At 33.1% G+C, this 26,764-nt stretch overlaps 1 protein-coding gene across 31 annotated transcripts in view; it reads left to right on the top strand.

Annotated features, from left to right (window-relative positions):
* Nucleotides 1–26,234, top strand: part of GULP1 (GULP PTB domain containing engulfment adaptor 1) — a 287,119-nt gene extending 260,885 nt beyond the window's left edge. For 18 of the 31 annotated variants that reach the window (XM_032292686.1, XM_032292676.1, XM_032292677.1 and 15 more), the window contains 4 exons: nt 10,482–10,706; nt 12,390–12,528; nt 16,792–16,886; nt 24,309–26,234. In XM_032292686.1, coding sequence (XP_032148577.1) covers nt 10,482–10,706; nt 12,390–12,528; nt 16,792–16,886; nt 24,309–24,380 — 531 coding nt within the window. In that variant the 3' untranslated portion in view covers nt 24,381–26,234. Of the gene's footprint in view, nt 1–10,481; nt 10,707–12,389; nt 12,529–16,791; nt 17,045–18,673; nt 18,685–24,308 lie in introns of those variants that run through there. The other 13 variants (XM_032292700.1, XM_032292706.1, XM_032292699.1 and 10 more) reach the window with 4 other exon arrangements.
* The last annotated feature ends 530 nt before the right edge of the window (nt 26,235–26,764 follow it).

The raw sequence follows: 26,764 nt of genomic DNA, 5'->3' as shown, positions 1-26,764 counted from the left end.
AAATTTAAAAAGAAATCATTTTCTTTGAATCGCTTTCTTACACTTAGTTCATATATGTAGAAAACGTATTGTATCCTTGATCATTATGGAAATGACAAATTATAACTTTGCAATCTACTTATATTCTTTTGTCATGCAGTGTCGTTGTCAATACCTTTTCTTTAACTTTAGAAAGTATTTGTCATCTGACTTTTTAGCTCCTAAAATCTTACCATATTTTTTTTTAATTGTTAATATGCTGGAAGATGTACATCTTCATTAAGATAGAATCTGGAGGACATTGTACTAAGTGAAATACACTGTGCACAGAAAGACAAATATCACGTGATGTCAGTCATATGTGGAATCTAAAAAAGTGAAACTCATAGAGGCAGAGTAGAATGGTGGTTACCAGGGGCGGGGGCAGGGTTGTGGAGAAAGGGTCTAGAAGATGATCAAAGGATGCAAAATTTTAATTAGACAGGAGAAATAAGTTCAAGAGACTTCTTGTACAACATGGTGATTACAGTTAATAACAAGGTATTATACACTTGAAAATTGCCAAGAGTAGTTTCAGTTGTTCTCACAACAAATAAATATGTGAAGATAGAATTTATTTGATTTTTTAAAGAAACTGAACTTGGGCATTTTAAAATTGCTAAAATTTGGGCCGGGCGTAGTGGCTCACACCTATAATTCCAGCACTTTGGGAGGCCAAGGCAGGTGGATCACTAGCTCAAGAGATCAAGACCATCCTGGTCAACATGGTGAAACCCCATCTCTACTAAAAAAATACAAAAATTAGCTGGGCATGGTGGTGCAGCCTGTAGTCCCAGCTACTCGGGAGGCTGAGATAGGAGAATTGCTTGAACCCAGGAGGTGGAGGTTGTGGTGAGCTAGGATCATGCCATTGCACTCCAGCCTGGGTAATAAGAGAGAAACTCCGTCTCAAAAAAATAAAAAATAAAATTAAATGCTAAAATTTAAAATGTAAACTGATATCTAACCAATTCAAATGGTTTAAAAAATATTGTTACAGCATTTGCTAATGTGCTTCTTATTAAAAAAGTTTTGCCTTTCATTTCCAATTTTAGTTATGTAGCTATGAAATAAACTAGTAGAACACTTAAGTACAGCTTATTTTTTATATCTATTCAAATGAGCTCCCAAATTCCTGATATTAAAATAAATTAACATAAAATTAGTTACCTATAATTATTTTTGAAGATTTCTTAATGGTTCATACTACTGAATTTGAAAAACAGACTTTCAAATTGTAAATAATAAATTGTGAATTTAAAATATAACTTATTTAATAGCTTAACCACGTATCTACAATAAAGCAAATTTCTGTTAAGTTAGAAATATTTTACATCTGTTCTTTCTTATGAAATTTGAACATTAGTTTTACAGGACACACAGCAGGAACACAAAGTACCTTACAGAGTGCCCCCATGGCTAGCAAAGTAAACACTTAATGAGTTTATAACCCTGGAAATAAGACTCTGTGGGTTTTATGTGTTTGTTTTGAGCTCAGAGGACTGAGGATTAGAATGTTCCAAAATTACTAAAGTTCTCATCAGTTTGTTTAAAGGATTAGAGGCGGTGATCTATACATTCATTAAAGAAGCACTGAAGTGAATTATGAATCCCATTATGCACATTGAATTACAACATAGGTATACATAATGGGATTCATAACATGGGTGTGGTATATACAATTAATTTGGTATCTAATAAGTTTTTAGTGGTGAGAGGAGCCCCAACCTCAGAAAACTCTTCACAACTGACCAGCCCAAGACAGGTCTTGATCCTATTGGAAGCCAAATTTTTCAAGTTATAGGAAAGTGACACTTTTTTCAAAAAACTCAAATTTAGGTGCAGTTATCTATAAATGATTTAATGCTATAATTTGGTTCATAAAAATAAACTTATAAGCACAATAATGTTCTGAAATATCAGGATATGCTGGTCTAACACAATATAGTTCACACTAAGCAACTTTTAGTCAAATAAAAGACATCGTAAATCTTAGCTTTAATATAGTCTCTTTGGGGAAAGGAAAAGGAAAAAGTAGGAATGGAATTTTGGGAGTTGTGGAATTAGAAGTAATGTGAAAATGAAAATAATGTAAATCACTCATATAGATGTTATTTTCTTATCAGTTTTTGATGAAGTAGAAGGTGAAGTCAGATATGGCAAGCAACAGAAACATTTTTTATAAAATTTGTCTAGGCTGGGCACAGTGACTCACACTTGCAGTCACAGCACTTTGGGAGGCAGAGGTGGGTGATAGCTTAAGTCCAGGAGTTGGAAACCAGCCTGGGCAACGTAGCAAAACCCCATTTCTACCAAAAATAGAAACGGGGCATGGTGGTGCATGCCTACAGTCTCAGCTATTTGGGAGGTGGAGGTGGGATAATTGCTTGAGCCTGGGAAGGTGGAGAGTGCAGTAAGCCTGGGAGGTCAAGGTTGCAATGAGCCATGATCATGCCACTATATTCCAGCCTGGATGACAGAGTAAGACCTTGTCTCAAAAACAAGCAAACAACAACAACCACAACAAAAACTTGATTAGATACCTAGAAAATGACAAGCCATCTTCCCCAACAAGAGGTCCAAAGTTAAAGTTGAATTTTGTAATACAAGACAATTATTCAAAAGTACCAAATCTTCTAAAAAATATAGTCTTATTGATGTTGATATCTTTATTCTATTTTAAATCATAAATTTGAAACGTAATTATACGTTTTAATGCAGTAGAATGATCTACATGGACCTTTAAAGAGTCTCTGCTTAGGTGAGAACATAGATGTGTTTTTCTACTTTCCTCTGGGACACCCTAAAGGAAGGTTGGTATTTCTTAGAAAGTTTGTCAGTTATGGCTGGGTGCGGTGGCTTGCGCCTGTAATCCTAGCACTTTGGGAGGCCGAGGTGGGTGGATCACGAGGTCAAGAGATCAAGACCATCTTGGCCAACATGGTGAAACTTCGTCTCTATTAAAAATACAAAAATTAGCTGGGCATGGTGGTTCACGCCTATAGTCCCAGCTACTCAGGAGACTGAGGCAGGAGAAACACTTGAGCCCAGGAGGTGGAGGTTGCACTGAGCCAAGATCACACCACTGAACTCTAGCCTGGTGAAAGAGCAAGACTCCGTCTCAAAATAAAAAACCAAACAAAAGAAAGTCTGTCAGTCATTTATATGTTATATATATCAACAGGAATTGGTCATACTGATGGATTTTGAAGTTGCAAACTAAGTAATTTTAAGTTGAAACCTTGAATAAAAATATTCAAGACTTCTAGAAAGTTCCCTCAGGGTTTTATGGTGTACGTTTTAGTTTTGGTTTTGCTCTTTCTCATCCCACTACTTCGTCACTGGGATTTTGAAATTGTTCTTAGAAGTAGACCATATGTTACAATGCATATTATTTTGATTTTCATTTTATCTCACTTGTCTATTGTATACATTTGATATAGTTGTGATCTGCTATGGAATCTTAGAAAATGTGTACTGAAAATGTAATATTTCTATATGTCTAGGCTCTTGGGTTTTTACAGTCTATGTATTTCAGATGTTAAAGGCTTTACATCCCATGAGGAAAGAAAGAGAGGTTGGTAATAAATACATGAATATTTCAATAAATAAATGTAAAAATTTAGATCTTATATATACTATGAATAAAACAAAATACAGCAGAATAGAAGAGAATGATTGAGAGTTTTGTTTAGAGAAAGTGATCAGGGAAGCAAGCCCCTTCTAAGGAGGTCGTATTTGAATTGCAGCCTGAATGATAAAATGTTAGCAAATGCAACAGGCTGAAAACAATAACAAGAACTTTGCAACTGCAGTGTAGTGACTGAAAGCTGTAACAATTGGAGAGGACATTGAAGAGAGACGCAGAGTCTAGATTTAATAGGACTTCATAGGCAATGGTAATAGTTTTTTTTTTTTTAATGCAATATGTCACTTGAAGGTTTTAAATGGGATTTGTGGATCATTTGGCTGCTATATGCAGTATGGACTATAAAGAGAACAAAGTGGTGTCCCGGAAATAGACATTTCAGTAGTCTAAGAGAAGGGTAAATTGGACTATAATTCTACCTGTGGAGATTATGGGCAGAGCTTGATTTTTGACACATTTTGAAAGTAGACCTTGCAAAATTCACTAATGGATTGGTTGGGGGCAGTACATGCACACATGCAAAAAAGGACCAGGAATGTCCCTTCCAGTTTAATCCTGTACATGTGGGTAGTGATGCCATTTTCTGTAATAGATGTGACTGGGGAAGAGTGAATGATAAAGAATCAATGTTTCACTTTTGCCTATGCTATTTAGACAGCCAATTGGAGATGCTTATTAGATGGTTGAATATGCAAATCTGAAATTCAAAGAGAAGATCTGGTCTCATGATATAATGCTTGAGTGAAAAAAAAAAGTTTGTCCTTTTTTATTGTCATTGTTTATTGTTCAGTTAATATGCCATATATAAATTTGGTCACTGTGAGTTTATGTGATTGAGTTCTAGCTAAATAAAATAATATGAGACTACTTTTTTGTTCTGTATTAAAATAAGACATTCCTAACAGTAAAAAGTATATCTTTAATATTTGCTTCAAACCTTTTCACTTAAAACCAGTTGTTCATATGCATGATAAATGGAGACCACTCCTATTTCTCACTTTCTCATATAAAACTTGATGTGAATATGTGACACTTCACATATATAAAATATTTTTTACTCATTTGTAAACTGAATATTTACATATCTTCTAAATACCACATGATTGGATCAGTCATGGGTTCCTTTTCTAGCAAGTGAAATAGACTTCAATAGTACCTATATTACATACCTCTGTATAATACTGACATTGTGGAAATCTTTTCACTGGTTTTATAAATTGGATCCTTATTTTATACAGTCACTTAGATACACTGAGAAATTTCCGTTACTTGACTGTGCTGTTTGCTTTTTGCTATGTTCCAGTGGTTTGGCAATAGATTAGAGGTTGGGTTTTCCACCATTTGGTGCTAATTATCTAGGAACAATCTGATTTCCATTTATTACATTCATATGACAATGTTGCCTGCATTTATATTAGGAAAAGAGTTTATTCTGCCCTGGTAGCCTCATAGCCTCTTGAATGCCTGCAGAAGATTGTTTCATTGTAAGATGTGGGCATCACAAGCTAAATCAAAATGTTCCTCCTGATTCTTGTATCTGGGTACTTTCATTTTACTCTTCTGACTATAGAAGGTTTTAACCAAACCAGACTGTTGCCAGGAAGTTAAGTGAATAAAATTGTAGTCCTAGGGAATACTGGGCTTTCTATTGCTGAGTAGAACAGATGTCTTCCTTTCAATTAAACCCAGTGTTAGATAAAATTATTTCTTTACATAATCAACTATGTGGCCACTGATTAGACTTGATAGGACAATTATAAAAATGTGTATTTCATTGTGGATAAACAATGTACCTATTTATTTCCCTCTAGTGTTTACTACTATTGAAGACAGAATGGGCAAGTGCAGATTGTGAAAGATCTTAATTACACAACAAGCTGAATGTGAATCTTTAAACAAAGGCATAAACTTTAAACATGAATTGGTTCAAGAACATTTGATGCCCACAAAAAAATGATTACCATTCCACAATTTCACTTTCATAATTGTTAGTTGCACAAGATAATTCTGAAAGCATAAACGCTGTCTAATGGGAAGAAAAATATGTTCCTATTCCAGTTCTGATCATAAGTACCTGGTCAAGTCATTTAGCCTCTCCTTATTTCAGTTTTCCACCTTTTGGTACAATTATATCCATTTAACTGTCAAGATTCTTGTGAAAAGTATAAGATAGTAGGTCTTACAACTAAGGGACCAATGTAAACCAACTGTAGATGTAGAAATCTGAAAAAACAAACAAACAAACAAACAAGCAAAAAAACAACAGACCTTGTGCTATAATTTCTAAATTAGAGAAGTTATTACTTTTAAACCTTATTTAAAAAGTGATATTGAAGCTATGTTATAACAATGCACTTTAAAAATATGAATCAGCATGATAATCTAGAAAGATCTGCTAGAACATTTTATACTATTTATTCTCTTTCTCCATCTTTAATGTTATTTATAGTTTTCCAGGTTTTTTAACTAGAAAAAATTAATATATAAATGTAAGGGAATTTATTTCTTAACTTAATCTAAATAGAATTTTGAGCTCTGCCATTTTAATAATTGTGATAAATTATACTTTAATCTTGACATTTTTGTTTTATGTTTAAAGACTCTTTGGAGATTTGTATTGTCAATGCAATCAAAAGCACAACATAAAAATTCAGTATAATCATAATGTTTCTATAGATATTACTACAGAATTTCTTGATCTTAAAAACAGTGTTTCTGTTGTTATTGTTTAAATGTGTTTAATATTTACCAATAGAATTCAAACACATTTATGATATTTCTTCTTATTGTCACATTTATATAAAACTCAAGGTTGAAATATTTACCCTTGCCTAAATACACAAAGACACTACTTACTAAGAAAAAGAGCTACAAAGGGGGAGGAAGAGCATTAGGAAAAATACCTAATGCCTGTGGGGCTTAAAATCTAGATGACTGGTTGATAGATGCAGCAAACCACCATGGCACATGTATACCTGGGTAACAGACCTGCATGTTCTGCACATGTATCCCAGAACTTAAAGAAGAAGAAGAAGAAAAAGAGCTACAAAAGCATAGGAACAACAGTTCTCAAACATGGATACTCATTCTTAACATATCTGAATAACCTAACAACTTCTGCATAATTAACATGTAATTTTTGAGCACAGAATTCACTTTAGTATAATAATTCAGATTCTGTGCATGTTCCTAAAGAAAAAAGACACTTGGTACTATGACCATAAAGGAGTTGGTTGAACAGTGGTGCCATGTACTCCTGTAAGTCAGGCCAAAAAATTTGGTTCCTAGCATCTGTCAGAATACTCACCAAAAGCCCAGAATAAAATTTCTTAAACTGTTTTTCTTCTAAACAATGTATTTAATTACTTAATCACATAAACATCTTCAACCAGTGAAAAACAACAGCCTAAAAAAAGACTAGTTCCAGAACATTGAAATTTCAGTGCAAAATTGTCACTGTTGCCATTTAGGTGCTACATCTGCATGTTCAGATCCTCATTGAATAGGCCTAACCATTTAGTACAGAATCAAGCACTAAATTTACCCATATATTTAAATGTGCTGGACTTACATTTCATTTTTATAGGGAATTAGATATAATATCTGATTCCTTGACTTGAATTGCTTCTAGGTTAGGAATCAAAAACTCAAACTTCAATATGGCCCAGATTACGACACTGAAGTGTGAAATGGGCATATGGTAGGAGTGATAAATTTGAAATCACAGGCTAACTTTAAAGACACAGCAGATCTTCAATACCAGTCAATTATTTTCATGCAAATGTGTGGGCCCATTTTCTAGATTTTCTAACTTGTGGAGAAAAGTTCTGGATTTTAATGTGTAATGTATTTTATATATATTTATTTTTAATTTTAAAAATTTTATTGATACATATTAGTTGTATATGTTTGTGGATAAAGATGGTATTTTGATACCTGCATACAAAGTATAATGATCATGAGGACAATTGCAATATCCATCACCTCAAACATTTATCTTTTCTTTGTGTTGGGAACAACTAATTCTGTATTTTAAAGACCCATGTGATCTAAACAAAAAATGCTAAATTACTGATGACCCAAAGAAGACCTGTGAGGGATAGTTTTGGAGTCTTAAACTCTAGCTACCAAAACTGTTGACATTATTAAATATCCCTGATTTACCATTTTGAAATTGAAAAAAATACCCTCTTAATTGTAGTATATAAATACTTGATTATTTTTGTATCATATACATTCTGTAAATTTACCTCCCCAGAGGAAGGCAAACTATGAGAATACATACTGCAGACACCATGATAAAAATAACAGAGCACTTTCAAGTATGGTTATTTTGACCTTCAGTTTGTTTTCAGGTACCTAGTAAAGAATTTTGGCCAATATATGTTGTAAAATATATAGGGTATTACCATTTATGTTTTAATTCAGATAATACCAAGGACAACTGCCACTTACTATATTATCTCTACTTAGTACAGACAGCCTTATCAATTAACAGTTTAAGTAAAAAGATGCTCTAGTATAAATTAGACAATAAATATTCATAGACACTAATATGTTATGTAGAGTATTTGAGAACAAAAACCAAAAATTTTCCTACAAGGAGCTTACAAGTTTAATCTATAATTAAAAATGTGACCACCAGGACAGAATTATACAGTAAGTTATATTGAACAAAAATAGATTTAAAAAATAGCATACATACACATCTCTCCAGATAGCTGGAGGTTTATTACAATGGAGAACAATAAAGAAATCAAAAATTACATATCTATATATGCATATTAATAGAGTGATTAGTTATATAATTCAGACTATCAGAAATTTTGCTTCCACACTGAACCCTTCCCTCAACTTAATCTCTCACTTTACATGGCTTTATTTTTCCTTCTGCTTCCAGAAATATGTGAAGAGGGGCCTCCTAGCTTTAAGACATACCTCAGACATGTTGGTCCTTCCAATTCTAATTTTACTTACTACCTTTTACAATAAAGTTTATCAAAAATCAGAAATTTCTTGGCTGCCTGAATTTTTAAAGTGCCATTCATCTTTAGTGGTGAAAGATCTCTGAAATGTGATTTGCAGCTAAGGAATGTGGCTCCCGGCCAGAATCAAAGTACAATCTTTCTGGCCTGAGCATAGGCCGTTACAAAGGCTTTGCCTGGCAAACCTCATCACATTGTATTTGGTGGGAGAAAGGTGTGCCGGTCACACTGTATTTGGTGCAGTTTGGAGGAACTGAATGCAGTACTCAGGCCCTCTGGCCAGCCATGCTCTTGTGCATATCTGCATTGATAGCCCAGGCAACTTCATTCAGGGGCCTCCTTTTACGGGGACCTTAGGTGCCTTTTCTGGGACCGCCTTATTTGAGGGACTTGGAGACCACTTTTCTCAACTATGACTGAGTATTCAGTACTTTTCTACTGCTAGCCATTTCCTTTTCCCTCCCACTGACTCTTGTCAGAAAAAAACCCTTAGGAACCTTTTGTTCAGAAGTTCCTAAGTAATGAGACAGTGCTTCACTTCTGCAGTGATACTTCTGACCCTTGCTCAGTGCCATTCTGTGAGGAAAATGGAGCATTGATGGAACAGGCACCTTCTCTGTGGTCTCTTGATTATACAATAGCAGTAAATGAATAAAGGCTTAATTATTACTTCCATTTTGGCTTGCTGTTTAATTGGCCACTGTGACATCTGGCAGCTCTGCTCTCTCCAGCCCAGCTCTTAACAATAGCTTTCCATGCTGTAATGGAAATAGCCCCTGAAAGTCATGCAACTACTGATGTTCAAACCCAGTACATTGCTTGCTTATTATTATCACTCTGATTCATGTGAGATGCTTGACAATCACGTCTTCTCATCCCCCAAAAGTCTACAATTGGAGCTTCTCATGACTAAAGAAAGGACATGATGACTAGAGTCAGACTGTTTTGAATTTTGAATTTGCTTTTTATTTCATATAAGAATGTCACCGGCCGGGTGCGGTGGCTCACGCCTGTAATCTCAGCACCTTGGGAGGCTGAGGCGGGTGGATCACAAGGTCAGGTGTTTGAGACCAGCCTGATCAACATGGTGAAACCTTGTATCTACTAAAAATACAAAAATTAGCCAGGTGTGGTGGCATGTGCCTGTAATCACAGCTGCTTGGGAGGCTGAGGCAGGAGAATCACTTGAACCTGGGAGGCAAGGGTTGCAGTGAGCCGAGATTGCGCCGCTGCACTCCAGCCTATGTGACAGAGTGAGACTCCGCCTAAAAAAAAAAAAAAAGCAATCACCAAAAACCTGGGAACCTTAATTCCCATGTGTTTATTATAATTAAAGACATAATATTACTAATACTGATAACTTCTAAGAATGTTTTGAGAATTAAATGTAAAATGTATGTTGTAACCCCTTTTGAAAATTTACAAAGCCATAACTTTATTTACAAGAGTTTTCTCCTAGTTCTGTGACTGTTCTCTCTTTACTTTCCTTTTCCCATTTCATTATAGAAGCCCTCTCCAAAATAAATCTTTAGGCTTTCTTCATTTTCTCTCCATTCTCTTCCTCTTGGGTCCTGATTAATGCAATATTCTATTTAAAATATCTAAAAATGTAATATTTCAGTAAAAAAAGATCAAATTAAGCAATCCACAATCTAAGGACTATGACATAGGAAAATAACTCTATGTTTTAATTTTAGTAAAGTTACTGTGAAATGATCTTACCATCTTAACAAAACACTATTTTACAAGTAAGTTTCATGTATCCTTTTTCCCTTCCTCCTTGCCTTCTGTTCTCTTAGGATATTTCTCTTTCTGTCATTCCTTTACAGCTGCTGCACAAAATGTCTGGTCATGAGCAACATGGGTTTCAGAGATGCTCATCCTCTTTCTGGCGTAGTAGTGGTGATTCATCTCCCTGTCTCAATATTTCTTCCGTCTCTGTCACTCCTGTCAACTTGCCTGATTCAAGACTATCACTTGGAATGTTAATACCACCACCTTCTAAATGTGGCTTTCCCAAGCCAGTCAGTGAGAGCAGCATCCCAAGACCTCATGTAATTTGCTAAGCAGATAACTTTTTATTATCCCACTTATTTTGTTTAAACTCTGCCAAAATGTGCTATTTACAAAGTTATCAAAAATTTAGATGTATCTTGAATCAACATGATGTGATCTGGAGACTTTATGTGCCATTTTTGTTTGATTTGTTTACCTGATACCAGAAAGTGTAGAAATCCTTTGTAAATTTCTACACTATCACCACCAAGTATAGGGTGGTGATAGTATAGAAATTTACAAAGGATCTATCAGATATTGTAATTGGGAAATTAGATCATTGGTAAAAGCAATTTCGGTAGAGTTCAGTGCAAAAAGAGCAAAATCTAGATTGCTGAGAGTTAAAGATTGGATGAAGTAAATATTAGGACAGAACGTGTAGTATCTCTTTCAAAGAGCTTAGCCTTGAAGGAAAAGGAAAGAGATGAGAGGCTGGAAGATTAAAGAGGGACAGAGTAAGTAAATTTTTGGTTGGTTTGTTTTGCTTTTAATGACAACCAAGATTTTAGAATTTTTGTATCCTGAAAAAGAGCAGAGATATAGAAGTGAGAGGGGATACAGGAATGGGATAATTAAGGGAATGGTATTGCTGAGTAAGAGGAAAGAGGTAAGGGGATACAATAAACAAATTGTTATAGAAACGGGGATGACAGCAATTTTCCTGCATGGAAAATAATATACTAACAATTATTTTAGCTGAGTACTAAATCCATCACTCTCTATACACATAAGCCTCATTTTTCATCACCTGCATCACCTGTGAATCAGAAAAGTAAACATATTCTGAGAAATCTAATTTTAATATGAACCACTCTAAGCAATCTTTGTTCACATTCTCACAGGAAAAGCAAATTTTTCATCACTATTTTCCTCAAAATGGAAATTCTCTCTTTTTTAATCCCTGATCCAATCAGATGGTTTTCAAAGGCGATTATACATATATACCTATTGTCCCCTGTTTGATAAAGTGATGAATGTCTAATTTTTATATTACTTCTTGGCTACAACTTCATGAGATTTTTATTTATCTGTCCCTATATGTGTTCAGTTCTGACCCACACTGTTGTCAGAAAACTCAGTGATTTGGGCAGTACATAGGTGATTATTAATTTAGTTTATAAGATAGCTATTTATTACAGAAAACTTGATGAAATCTTTCAAGAATAAAATGTACTGCAATGACTATCAGTTTAGTTATAAATACAAACTAAAATAAATCCCACTTTTGAGAATGCAAAAAATATCAATTGCATTTGAATGCTTGTATTTAAGAAGGCGAGTCACTTATGTCTAATTATTCCTGTTTAAATGTAATCTTATGCAGAATATCTTACTGAAATCATATTTTTATGTGAATAGTTTCTAATATATCTAAGTCTCAGTTACAAGTAGCAAGCACTTCTATGTATCCAAAACATTCACTGTATCTTTTATATCTATCTGGAATAATATTGTTACCATTTTTGCAGAAATTTTCTATTGCTTTCTTCTTAATGAGCATTTATCATAATTAATAGAACCACATGAAATTGCCAATACTTAACTATTTTTGTTCTACAAAATGGCAAACTCTTATGATTCAACTGAATTTGTTTATATATGTTACATATGCATATGAAATATTTAGCATTACAATGTGCCTATATGAAATACTACCCTAATTCATATTATTTTCATTGCAGGTAGGCAGTATGGCACCTAAGTCGCCCTCCACTGACATCTTTGATATGATTCCATTTTCTCCAACATCCCACCAGTCTTCGATACCTACTCGCAATGGCACACAGCCACCTCCAGTGCCTAGCAGATCTTCTGAGATTAGTAAGCTTTCTCAACAAATCAATGTTCCTTGTTATATTTTTGTACATTTAAAATTATACATTTAAAATGCATAATTAAGACTTTGTGGGAAATTATGTATCTTAACCTCACTTACAATTTTAATTATTAAAGTATTATTTTTCTATATGTATAAATTTCCTTAATTATAATTTACTTTATAATTCAGACTATACTATTAAGACATCTCTATTTGCAACTTTTACCTATTCTGTGAACAATATTTTGCTGTATTACATAATAATATAAAATATTAATTATATATCACTGTTTTGGGATTATATTTTAATTTTTTACTTTATTAAAAATAACTATATTATTTTATTATATTATATTAATTTTGACATGTTTAATAGAGCTGGTTAAAATATTTTTGTCATCATAGGGTTTATGAACTTTTTTAGTTGAAAAAATTATATAAATTATATGAATTTCATGAGCATATTAACCTTTTGTAAGGGTTTTTTCCTATCTAAAATGCTATAAATTCATTGCTTTTCTGTTTTATCTTTTATATATCTTGAATGAGCATTAAAGTCTCTATCTGATGAATTAGAAAACATCTAACAGATGCTCATTTTCAATATCTTGACTATAATATATATCCATCTGTGCCCTGTGACAGAAACTGAAAGAATAAATCTCAATGGTCATGAATCAGTCACTATGTCTAAAAGGAAACTGAAGAAAGGAGGGTTTTACACATTCTGCTTGATAGCATACTGTCTAGTTTACATTAAGTCATTGTGAATATAACTAGAAGTTTTAGCTTAAGACTTTAATACATGGCAGGGCCCATATTATATTTGTTTCCTCCATGGAATTTAAAATACATTGCTCGTGTTAGGTATTCAATACATGTTAGAGGACTAATTTGTGAATACAAAGTAATAAGACTAGTGTATTAGTCTGTTTTCACACACCTGTAAAGATACAATCTGAAACTAGGTAATTTATAAGTGAAAGAGATTTAATTGACTCACAGTTCTGCATGGATAGAGGCTTTAGGAAACTCATTGTCATGGCAGAAAATAAAGGAGAAGCAAGGCACATCTTATGTGGCAGCAGAAAAGACAGTACATTCAGGGGAAACTGCCAACTTTAAACCATCAGATCTCATCAGAACTCCCTCTCTATCATGAGAACAGCAAGGGGGAAATTTCCAGCATGATCCAATCACCTCCCACCTAGTCCCTCCCTTGATAAGTGTGGATTACAATTTGAGATTGGATTTGGATGAAGACACAGACCCAAACCATATTATTCCACTTCTTGCCCCTCCCAAATCTCATGTCCTTTTCACATTTTAAAACCAATCATGCCTTTGCAACAATCTCTCAAAGTCTTAACTTATTCCAGCATTAACCCAAAAGTCCAAGTCCAAGGTTTTATCTGAGACAAGGCAAGTCTCTTTCACCTATGAGCCTATAAAATAAAAGACAAGTTAGTTACTTGCAAAATACAATGAGGGTATAAGCATTGGGTACATGTTCCCATTACAAATGACAGAAATTGGTAAAACAAAGGAGCCACAGTCCCTATGCAAGTTTGAAACCCAGTGGAGCAATCATTAAATCTTAAAGCTCCAAAATTATCTCCTTTTACTCCATGTGTCACATCCAGGGCATGCTAATGCAAGGGATGGGACCCAAGGCCTCGGGTAGCTCCACCCCTGTGAGTCTGCAGGATACAGCCCCCTTGGCTGCTTTTATAGGCTGGCATTGAGTGCTAGGCACAGAGTGTAAGCTATTGGTGGATCTACCACTGTGAGGTCTGGAAGACAGTGGACCTCTTCTCACAGCTCCACTAGGCAGTGCCCCAGTGGGGACTCTGTGTGGGGGCTCCAACCCCATATATTTCCTTTGCATTGTCCTAGTAGAGGTTCTCCATGAGGGCTCAACTCCTGCCACAGATTTCTGCCCAATCATCCAGGCATTTCCATACATCCTCTAAAATCTAGGCAGAGGCTCCTAAAACTCAACTCTTGTCTTCTGTGCCCCTCCAGGCCCAACATTGCATGGAAACAACCAAGGCTTAGGGTTTTTCCTTCTGAAGCAATGGCCTGAGCTATATCTTGGCCCCTTTTAGCCACAGCTGGAGCTGGAGTGGCTGGCATGCAGGGCACCACATCCTGAGGCTGCACAGAGCAGCAGAGCCCTGGACCTGGCCCATGAAACCATTTTTTCCTCTCAGTCCTCTGGGCCTTTGATGGGAGGGGCTGCCGCAGATGTCTGACATGCGCTGGTGACATTTTCCTCGTTTTCTTGGCTATTAACATTCAGCTTCTTTTTACTTATGGAACTTTATGCAGCAGGCTTGAATTTCTCCTCAGAAAATGGAGTTTCTTTTCTACCACATAGTCAAGCTGCACATTTTCCAAACTTTTATGCTCCGCTTCCCTTTTAAACATAAGTTCCAATTTCAAATTATCTCTTTGAGAATGCATATGACTGTATGCTTTTAGAAAAAGTCCAGTCACATCTTGAATGCTTTGCTGCTTAGAAATTTCTTCTGTCAGATATCCTAAATCATCTCTCTCAAGTTCAAAGTTCCACAGATTTCTAGGGCAGGGATAAAATGCTGCTATTCTCTTTGCTGAAGTGTAAGAAGAATGCTGCAGTAACACCTTGATAGCTGTTTAAATATCTACATATCCCTGAGTATGAAAGTTTAATAAATATAGAGAAATGCAGATTATATAATCTATATAAGTGAGTCACTCCAAGTCACTTCTTGTCATTTCATTTACTAAATTTTTTCTTCCTTATACAATGGGACCTATTTGAAGCAGAAACTTTTGAGCAAATCTTCCTTTTCATTAACTCATTTTTAAACAAACATCTCCTATGTGAAAAGCATTGTTCAGTCTGCTTATGGTATAGTGGAAACCAGGACATTCCCTCAAAGAAAAGATCCTCTGAAATCTAAATTTTGATTTATTGCCTGAGCAACACTAAACTAAGGAAAATAAAAAATAGCAATTGTAATACTCCGCAGTTATATATAAGGAAACAATAAATTTCCATTTGATTAGGATAGTCCTGGCTTATAGATTTTGTCCCAGTGTAACTATTGGAAATACTCCTTTTACTTTTGAAAGTATCTGTAATCGGATGATAAATTATATGTCCCCCTTATTTATACAATGCTTGTAAGTACAAAGAGATTATAAGAATTTCACACTTATTAACTTAGTTAAAGCAAGAATCTGGAAAAAAAACAAACATGAAAACTTGAAATGTAAGGCTCCTTCACAATGAGAATCACAGAGCGATTTTACAGGATATGGCAGAAATCAAGTAGCATAAATATTTCTTACATAGCATTGAATTCAGAGAATGTAAATTTCTCTGCAAAATGAAGGTATGACTATGTTACAAATACAAATTTTCATATATAATTTAATATTTTTCCAATTAAGGATACATTTGAATTGATACAGAGGCAAGGAATTTCTTAAGAATTTTATTTTAAAATCTCATAAGAGACAATCTTATGAGATTTTATCTATCAATGACAAATATCAATTTTGTCATCTATCAATGACAAACATCAATTTTAACTTTGATATTCCTTTAGTGATTAAAAGTAGCAATGCATATTTTAGAATATATGTACAGAAAGCTTTTTGATACTGCATCCCTGCTGCTTTTAAAAAAGAAATGTATTTCTGGGATAGGAGGCATTTTTAAAGAAACTATCTCATAGTGGCTATCTAGAAAGGTGATGTCATTACATACTACATGAGGCAAGTGCTTTAAAATTTTCTCTGGATAAAAGGAGAGAGAACAGTGCATGAACTTTGAGCAGAGCTATCTGTAAGTCTACTTAGTCCTACGTATTGCTTTACTATTGTGTTGCAAGGCATCAATCAATGGAATTAAGGTAGTCTCAATGAGTAATGCATTAATTTTAACAAATTTAAATTGTTTCAGTAAAATATAGGTATTGTAATTTATTAATTAGCAGCACTTTGATGAATCTGATATTAAGAAATCTTCATTAAAAACACAGAAACCTCTCTAGATAATAATTCTTTATAACAAAACTTTTTAATATAAAATGGATCTTTTCTTCCTTACGAATGTTTAACTGGTCTAAGCTCAGGAAAGCACAACATACAGTATAAGTGTGGATTAGTGGCTCATTTGATTATGTAAATATTCATTTATATAATCCTGCCTTTGAAATCACTCCAGCTCACTTCTTGTTATTTCATTTGCTAAATTATTTCCTTCCTTTTAGAACGGGACCTGTTTGGAGCAGAACCTTTTGACCCATTTAACTGTGGAGCAGCAGATTTCCCTCCAGATATTCAATCAAAATTAGATGAGATGCAGGTGATTATTTTAATAGATTGGCTGATAAGTGTTTTATTTCATTTTGATCTGGGACAAAGAGGATGTTATGTACCAAAACTATGGTTTCCTTCAATTATTTTCACTATAAAAACTCAGTTAAAATAATTACTTAAAAATAATAATGTACAGTTAGTCCTCAAAATACTCCTACATATGCTAAGGATAAGGTTGTTGGTTATTTAATGGTTCAATTACAATGGCAATAAGATGAATCTTTTTTTTTTTTTAATACAAAGTGGCATGGATTCTAATGGTTCATTGTTTTGAAATCCAGAGTTTAAAAGTTATTGAATTAGATTTATAAGATTTGATCTCAGTTTTAACAATTATGAATTTGAAAATTGTAAATGAGAAGATCAGGGAAAATCTCTGTAAGATTAAAATTATTCTCTCTGAAAAGAAGCATTGTAGCTGTAATTCATAACTTTTGGGCTTTTATTTAAAAAGCAGACACCCAGTGACAACTTCTTTAGGAATGTGGTCCAGTTGGGTTTTCATTTCTCTCTCTTCCTTTTACTTTTTTGTTCTAAATTGATCTGAAGTTTGCAGAAATCAGTTTTAAAAGCTTTGCACTATGGACCATTATTTAAAAATAGTCTTATGAACACTAAAATAAAGTCTTCCCTTTATATTTGCCCTTTATATTTTGGTGAAGTTATTATATCCTATTTTTCATCAAAAAGTTTATATATGGTAGAATCCAGACAGACATCAATTATATGAAGCTGATTGAGAAGAGACAATGAAGAAACTAAAGTAAGGACAAGGAGGTATTTTTGTTTATTAGTCGGGTTAATACTTTCATTCTCTATGCCTCACTTCCTTGAGAAAACAATTATGGGTGAACTCTGGTCTATCACTGATAATTACAATCCTTCTTAGAAAGTTCATTTAAATGCGCTTTTACTCATTTATGACTCCAGCTGTGTAGCAATCTTATTTTCTAGGTAGTGCATGAGTTCATTTTGTTCTAGATATAGTAACATGCCTGAATTTAAAAGCTGAGTTTCTTAACATCTGCCTTCAGGTTTTCAAAAACTCTGTTATAACAGTGTTTCTCAAGTTGAATCATTCTTAATTCCCTTTTACATTAAAAATTATTTTAGATCCTTAGTATTAACTTACAATTTTTAAATTTTGACAAAAATGTTATAAACAACTTGTCCTTTTAGTTTTTATAAAATTATGACTCAATAAATTATAAATTAAATGAAAGCAAAATTACAAAACCAGTACAGGATGGATGGTCTTATTTTTTGAAACTAAAACCAACATATCAAATTTCTGTTGATTCCAACATGTATTCTGTCTGATGGAACAGATTTCTTACTTCTTTTCTATGTTTCATATACTATGAAACTTTCAAATGGTGCATGATAATTTAGCAAGAATGCTGTATTTCATATGAAATAAATTCCTTTCCTTTTATATTTCTTTTACCCATTGGACATGTACTACTTTGGACTAATATTTTTGTAGTAATAAAGACAAATATTGATGTGGTAGTATTTATTCTCAAGGGTTACCCAGATCATACAGAGTACTTTTCTACAATTTTTTTAGATTTTCCTAAAATTGGAAAAAAAAACATTAATGAGTTTCAAAGATACACCTCTATCTCTAGATTTTGTTGGAACCAAGTTTGAGACACACTGTATTTTGTGATATGATAGTCAAATAATGTTAAACTGTGGTGGTTTTGCTTTTGCTGTTTCTAATATTTTTTTAATGTCTTTCTTAATTCTTTACTGCTTTCATGTGGGTAGCGCCAGAGATGGTTGGTATATTATTTTTACCATATTTTTAAATAACTTACAACTTTTAAAGCTGAAACTTTAAAATTTGCATACTTTATTCTATAAAAATTCAAACAACAGCTTCATATGGTTATAGGATAATCTGATAGTTATGTTTCAAGAGGTTTCATAAACCATATTTTATGATTATATTTCAATGACTTAATCACTAGTGCATTGTCTACTTTCTTTATTTTTTTCTTTTTCTTTTCTTGAGGCAGAGTCTTACTCTATCACCCTACCCAGGCAGGAGAGCAGTGGCATTATCTTGCCTCACTGCAACCTCTACCTCCTCAGCCTCCCTAGTAGTTGGGACTACAAGTGTGCACTACCTATCACACATGGCTGATTTTTGCATTTTTTGTTAAAAACAGGGTTTCACCATGTTGTCCAGGCTGGTCTCAAACTGCTGGGCTCAAGCAGTGTACCCAGTTAGGCCTCCCAAAGTGCTGGGACTACAGGCATGAGCCACCATGCTTGGCCATGATTGTTTTAGTCCAAGATTTACTTGCAAGGTCACTTTAAAGTAAAATAATATTTTCTTCATCTAAAGTCTATGATAGCTTTTATTATTAATCTTGCTAGCCTAATGAATCTAATACACAATTTAGCAACTATATTTATCTTTGCATATCACATAAAAACTTAATATAGTACAATGGGTTGTGAATACCTATTGTGTTAATAAGCCTAGTGAGACATTTAGTTTTCATCTTTCATTTACAGAGATTGTAACTAAGCTATTTTTAAGGGAATTGAATTAAGTTTGAAATCACAGAAACATCTCAGGCTTGTAAGCATTTATGCAGAAATGTTAAGCCATATTTCAGTATAAGCAGTTAGAAGATTAAACATTTATTCGAAATCAATAATATAGTTATTCGGTTTGACATAATTTAAATTTTCCAGTATATATCACCAACAGGAAAAAAAGTGGAATAGTATTGATAGCCCACGGTGTACCATGTGAGCTATAATAATTTAATACATTGAAAAATAAGCATGGCAAGGTTGCAAAGGATGAAAGAAGCATGCACAAATAGTGTTAAGTCAACATGTTCATACTCTGGGAGAAGATCAGTGTACTGCTGAAACTTACAGCAAATGCCGAGATAAATTTCAGAAGTAATCAACATTTATTTATTTATTTATTATTGTACTTTAGATTCTAGGGTACATGCGCAGATCATGCAAGATTGTTGCATAGGTACATTCATGGCAAGGTGGTTTGCTGCCACCATCCCCCCACCACCTATACCTGATATTTCTCCCCACATTATCCCTTCCCCACCTTCCCTCTCACTATCCCTCCTGTAGCCCCCCCAACAGACCACAGTGTGCGATGCTCCCCTCTTTGTGTCCAAGTGTTCTCATTGTTCAACACCCACTTATGAGTGAGAACATGCAGTGTTTGATTTTCTGTTCTTGTGTCAATTTGCTGAGAATGATGGTTTCCAGGTTCATCCATGTCCCTACAAAGGACATAAACTCATCGTTTTTTATGGCTGCATAGTATTCCATGGTGTATATGTGCCACATTTCCTTTGTCCAATCTATCATTGATGGGCATTTGGGTTGGTTCCAGGTCTTTGCTATTGTAAACAGTGCCACGATGAATATGCGTGTGTATGTGTCTTTATAATAGAACAATTTATAGTTCTTTGGGTATATACCCAGTAATGGGATTGCTGGGTCAAATGAAATTTCTATTTCTAGATCCTTGAGAAATCACCACACTGTCTTACACAATAGTTGAACTAATTTACACTCCCACCAACAGTGTAAAAGTGATCCCACTTCTCCACATCGTCTCCAGCATCTGTTGCCTCAGAAAACCTAGGCAAAACCATTCAGGACGTAGGCATAGGCAAGGACTTCATGACTAAAACACCAAAAGCAATGACAACAAAAGCCAAAATAGACAAATAGGATCCAATTAAACTTCAGAGCTTCTGTACAGCAAAAGAAACAACCATTAGAGTGAACCAGCAACCAACAGAATGGGAAAAAATTTATGCAATCTACCCATCTGACAAAGGGCTAATATCCAGAATCTACAAAGAACTGAAACAGATTTACAAGAAAAAAACAAACAAATGCATCCAAAAGTGGATGAAGGATATGAACAGACACTTTTCAAAAGAAGACATATGTGAAGGCAACAAACATATGAAAAAATGTTCATCATCACTGGTTATTAGAGAAATGCAAATCAAAACTACATTGAGATACCATCTCATGCCAGCTAGAATGGCAATAACTAAAAAATCTGGAGACATTTAAAAATATTTACAGTACTATTGAATATTTATCAGACTTTAAATTAGAAAGAAAATTTTATAAGGAAAAGATAAGTATGGACATATAGTATCTGTTTTTTAAAAAATTTGCTGTCTAAAAATATATAAATACATTACATATACATAATTAAAGCAATTAGACAAATGACTAGGAAACTAAAGAATCAACAGATAAATTTAAAAAGTGCCAGTTTGCAAAAGAAGATCACAAGTGGCTTACACATATGTAGACATGTTCTGTCTAATCAAAGTAAACGTACAAATCAAATAAAGAACTGTAAATGCCATTTTAATCTAGAAGATGTTTTTAAACTAATAATCAAACAATACAAGTGAAAGTGTGATAAAATAAGCACTCTAAATTATTGCCAGGTCAGAGTTAGTTTAGAGGTAACTCTGGCCTAGCAATCTCTTTAAACAGTAACTTGTTATTAATCTTTTATTTTTATTTGATATCAAAACTTTAAAGTAATCTATTGTGAGGAACAAATAATTATAAATGTGTTCAAGCTCTATAAATAAAAATACCTAGTCAACATTATTCATAATTTTAAAATGCTGGGAAGCAATCATCATAAAAATTAATAATATTTTATATAGTCATAATAAATTAGTTTTGTGGGAATTTCAAATAATCAGGGTCTGCAAAGATGAAAAGGGGAAGATAGAAAACTATGTATATGTAATATAATACTTATATAAGAAAGTTATATGGCATAAATGTATAGGTATTGACATTATTATTAAAATCATTTTTAAACATCTATAGATAGAAAAAAAAGACGTACTTTAAAATGTAGTGGCTTTTCTTTCCTTAATATGCTTTTCTATTTCAAAATAAGAAAATTCTTCAAACTATTTCATGTAAAAAGCATATGGTGAATATTTTAATTATTTAATCATTCTTTTGTGTGACATTAGCTTATGATAATTCCCATCATCGCATAAGTGAATAAAGCCTCATTTTTATTAAGAGGTTTGAAGCTTAAGGGAATATAGAATGATTCAGAGTTTATTAAATTGTGATTTGCAAAGTGGGGCTTATGAAGAAGATCAGGAAATGTGCGGGAAATTTTATCTTAGGAAGAAAGAAAATCAAGAAACCTTATAATATGTAAGGATGCTCAAAAAATCAATATGGAGAGGCCAGATGTGGTGACTCATGCCTGTAATCCCAGCTCTTTGGGATGCTGAGGCGAGCAAATCACCTGAGGTTGTGAGTTTGACACCAGCCTGACCAACATGGAGAAACCCCATCTCTAAAAATAAAAATAAAAAAAATCAGCCAGGTATGGTGGTGCATGCCTGTAATTCCAGCTACTCGGGGAGGCTGAGGCAGGAGAATCGCTTGAACCGGGGACACAGAGGTTGCAGTGAGCTGAGATTGTGCCATTGCACTCCACCCTGAGCAACAAGAGCAAAACTCCATCTCAAAAAAAAGTGAATATGGAGATAGATATTATTGTAAGTGACATACTAACAGGTTATTATTAAAATGGTAATTGACCTCTATTTTACTTTGATGGCTATTCTATTCTATTCTGCTTTTCTGTGTCTGATAACACATTGACAAATAGTATTTTCAGGGTAATTGAAGTGACGCTAGTTTACTGTCAGAATGAACTGATAAAATTTAAAAGTGCTGTATGGTATCAAACATTTCCACACATAACTCTCTTTCTAGTTATCATTATCTATTGATGTATCATATATCTGCCATTCATAATCTACCAGATGACATAATACACAGAGCTTCAGATAGCCTAATAAAATAATTTAAAGAAAAGTTTATTTACAGTATTTCAGTTTAAAAAATTTATTTTTCTAAGTATTTGCTGGGTGTTTGAAAAACATAAATAAATATGGCGAAATATATTTTGTGATAAGAACAGATTTTTTAAAAATAATGATAAGTACTCTTATATTTACTCAACTAAATAAAAATTCTTTCTAAGTACTGGAAAGACATTTTTAAAAACCTTCACAATGATTACATTGTGCAGCTTAATAACTACTTTTCTCCTCTATATGATGATGTTTATATTGGAGTTTTACAAATATAAGAACATTTGCATACTTATTCTAAATAATAGTAATTTGGGGTATGCAAAATGATACACAATTAGTTAATCTACAGGTAGATATAGTCAGTCTAATTAAATAAAACATCCAAAGCAGAGGTGAATGAAAACCAATGGTTCCCTTTGAGAGACATTTTGTTTTCTTTAGAAATACACTGCTATCTACATATTATTTGCCAATAATGTGTCATGTGGCCATTCCAAATGACAAATTACCTTTCTGAAACATTTCAGTTCTGATAGTAAGAAAAAAAAAGGTAGAGTTTGTATGGAGCACTACCACATTTGCATCTAAAAGGAGACCTACAATATAACCTCCACTTTCATTGATCAGTGCGAGTCTGTGATTTTCATCTTTTTGTAGGCCAATGTGTATAGATTTACAAGAAAGGTTAGGAATGGGAAGAGGTGGTAACACTGGAGATGGCCCACAGTTCAATTATCTTATGCCAAAAAAAAGAAAAAGAAAAAAAGAGAGAGAGAGCAAGAAAGAGATGGGAGTGGAGAAGGACAGACTCCTTTACCATTAACTTTTAACTCAAAATCTTGGGGGATAAACAGTTTCATAGCAATTGTGTTTCTTACACTCAATAAATCAAAGACAACTTAACTTCTAAAATATGCAAAGGAGAGTAGAAGTCAAAGAAGCCAGTCCACTATAAGCAACAGCAAGACTAGTAGGGAAAGCTTTCTCCATGGCAAAGTAGTCTGCAGTTGTGTGTTCCACAGAGGATATGGCATTGCATTTAAAAGAAATATTTTGCCAAGGTTCTGGTCAGGGCTAACCAGGAAGAAAAGGTGAAAATCATCAGGCTATCTTGAGCCTCTCATCATTTTGAAGCTTATCTTAATAATATTTAAATTAATCATGTTTAAAGCTAATAGATTTCAGTTACAGTAGAATGATGTAGTAACTAGACTTTTCTGAAAAAGAAACCTTTATCTTCGAACTACCTAATTTTATGTATTTTCTTCTGTCTCTCATGCATGCTAACTTCACATATCTCTAAAACATTAAAATGTTAATGGGGTCTAAAAGAACTGCCAGTGCTATACATCTATATAAAAATTCAATAAGTCAACATTTGATATGAACTTATTTATTAGTTGATCAAAGCATGAATATTTCAACTTCAATTCATAGTCTTTTCTATTCACTGATTTTATTTTATTTTATTTTACTGTGAGCATTTCTGATATTAATGATTTTATTCTCTTTTACAGGAGGGGTTCAAAATGGGACTAACTCTTGAAGGCACAGTATTTTGTCTCGACCCATTAGACAGCAGGTGCTGATGTCAAGAACAAGAAATCCTGACTCATGTTAAATGTGTTTATATACACATGTCATTTATTATTACTTTAAGACAGGTATTATTCATGTGCCAATATGTTTTTGAATATTTTCATGTTTTGAAAATTATTTCAGTTAAATTTCCTCACCCTCACTATTGATCTGTAATTTTTATTTTAAAAACAACTTCCTGTAAAGTAGTAGATCATACTTTTATGTTCCTTTCTGTTTCTATTGTAGATGAATTATAATTGAAAGACATATTATACAAATATCTGCCTTGTGTCTGAGTTCTATATAGTTAGCATCTTGAGATTTTGTATTCATTTTCCCAGATTTCTAGTTTATTAATGATTTGCCAAAAGCCATACCTTAATGATAGATAACTTTTTAAATTCTGAAGAGATATACCAACGCCAAACTAAACATGTTCTGTTTTCAAACTAACAAACATGTTACTATTCATTAGACAGTTATCATTTCATGTATAAATACTGTTCACATCACTGGGAAAAGGTAAACTTTAAATATAATGCCACAAGGTCACTTAATTCCTAGCAGGTAAAATTATAAGGATATAAATTCCAATAATAAACCAAATGTATTTAGAGTATTTATTAGTAAATGCAAGGTGATGTTAGTTTTGATCAGTTATACTCCAAATACATAATTTGTTTTATAAAGATAGTGAACAAATGAAAATTTGCTATTTATTAAAAAAAATTTAAATTTTATTTCAAATGAGATAAGTTACATTACTATAATGGCAAAGCATCATCTGATTTGATATTCCCTAAAAATCATTTGGAATACATGCTATCTATAGTTTCAGTGATATTACCCATATTTACTTTACCAAATATATTTCTCCTCACTGCATAAGAACTACCCTTCGCATATTTTCTTCTTTGATGAAGATATTTTTCACCAAAGTTTATTTTCTGATACCCTATTATTTTGATACTTTAAAATCTGCACCACCTGTTCTGTATGAATTATCAATATTATTTGGTAAAGTCAATTTGTATTTGTTTTGTTAAAGTCAAAAATCTCAGTTTTTCAAAAAAACCTAGCTGCTGCTCAGTCTAGTCTTGAAAATGAGCAGTAAAATTCTCTTGCATTTCATTCTTGATAAACATGTGACAGACTAATTTGTACTCAGTAAAATAAAAATGTATGGTCAAAATTTCTAACTTGTTTCATCACATTATAAAATAAATAAACTAAATTAATGAAAATGTGACTTAGGTTAGGAGTAGCCCTCAAAAATAGATTCATCTTTCACTCATGGGAATTTTCTTCAAGTGTTAAAGGTACATTTTCACTAGGAAAGAAATCAAATATGCTTACGCAATATATATTTGTGTGTTTTTCCATAATGTTATATGGTATATATGAGCCTTCTTGTTTAGTTTCTTTCATCTGCTAAGTTCTACCTTACTTAGAGGGAAATATATGTTTCATAAGGAAGAGTCTTTATAATTTTGTTTGTCAGATAGTATTTTGGAATTTGTATGAGGATGTTTAGAAGCCTTATAAGTGGCTTTTTTTAACAGATAGAATTTGTATTTTTATTGTACTTTAAAAAGATTTATGTAATGGGTATATATTTAGTGGCCATTTATTATCAATGGTAACACAATAGAGTACTAAGATGGTATTTGCACACTTAAGATATGTTACTTTACCAATTTTTAATGGTAATCAACTCTGCTACTGGCATGATTAAATAGTACATAATCGGTCATTATTTCTCCAGTGCGTTTTTATGAAGATCTGGTTGAAAATTGTATTTCTATGTAAACTCAATGATATGTTTGGTTTTCCTGAAAATAAATGATTTTAGATAAATTAAATTGCATAATTCATTTGTTAAACAATCTCTAATTAATATAGACACATTCTGAAGCTAATTATGTAACAGATTTTCTTGATCATAAATGGAGCTGAAAGAAAAGGAGAGAGTGAGAGAGAAAGGCAAAGAAGAAATAAAGAACTTTACCTCTAACTTCATTTCTTGCAGCCCACACACATTTTAACTTTATGAGCAAATATCATTCAGTTGTGAAAACAGTGAACTGATCCTGCTGGTGAGAGAGGTCATGATTTGCTTCCTTTTACCAGAAGCATCTAGTGCAAAAACTGTATTATGTAAATATCAATTTCATAACTGGAGGCTTTTTTAACTTAGCAATAATATAAAGGCTGATAGTTTTATAAAGATGGACTTGATAATAGAATGTGTGTTATGACTAAGGGTGCAATCATGAAGTTTTGAATCAATTTAAAACATAATGTTAAGTATTTTGGGGACAGGGGACTCACATACACAGCCTTTGAACACCAAGGAACAATTCATCAATTCATTCGATAAAATTCATTTAGT

Source organism: Sapajus apella, unplaced genomic scaffold, assembly GCF_009761245.1.
Source record: "Sapajus apella isolate SASKATOON/1434 unplaced genomic scaffold, GSC_monkey_1.0 scaffold28, whole genome shotgun sequence".
Lineage (NCBI taxonomy): Eukaryota > Metazoa > Chordata > Mammalia > Primates > Cebidae > Sapajus > Sapajus apella.
This window is presented reverse-complemented; position numbering and strand designations above follow the sequence as displayed.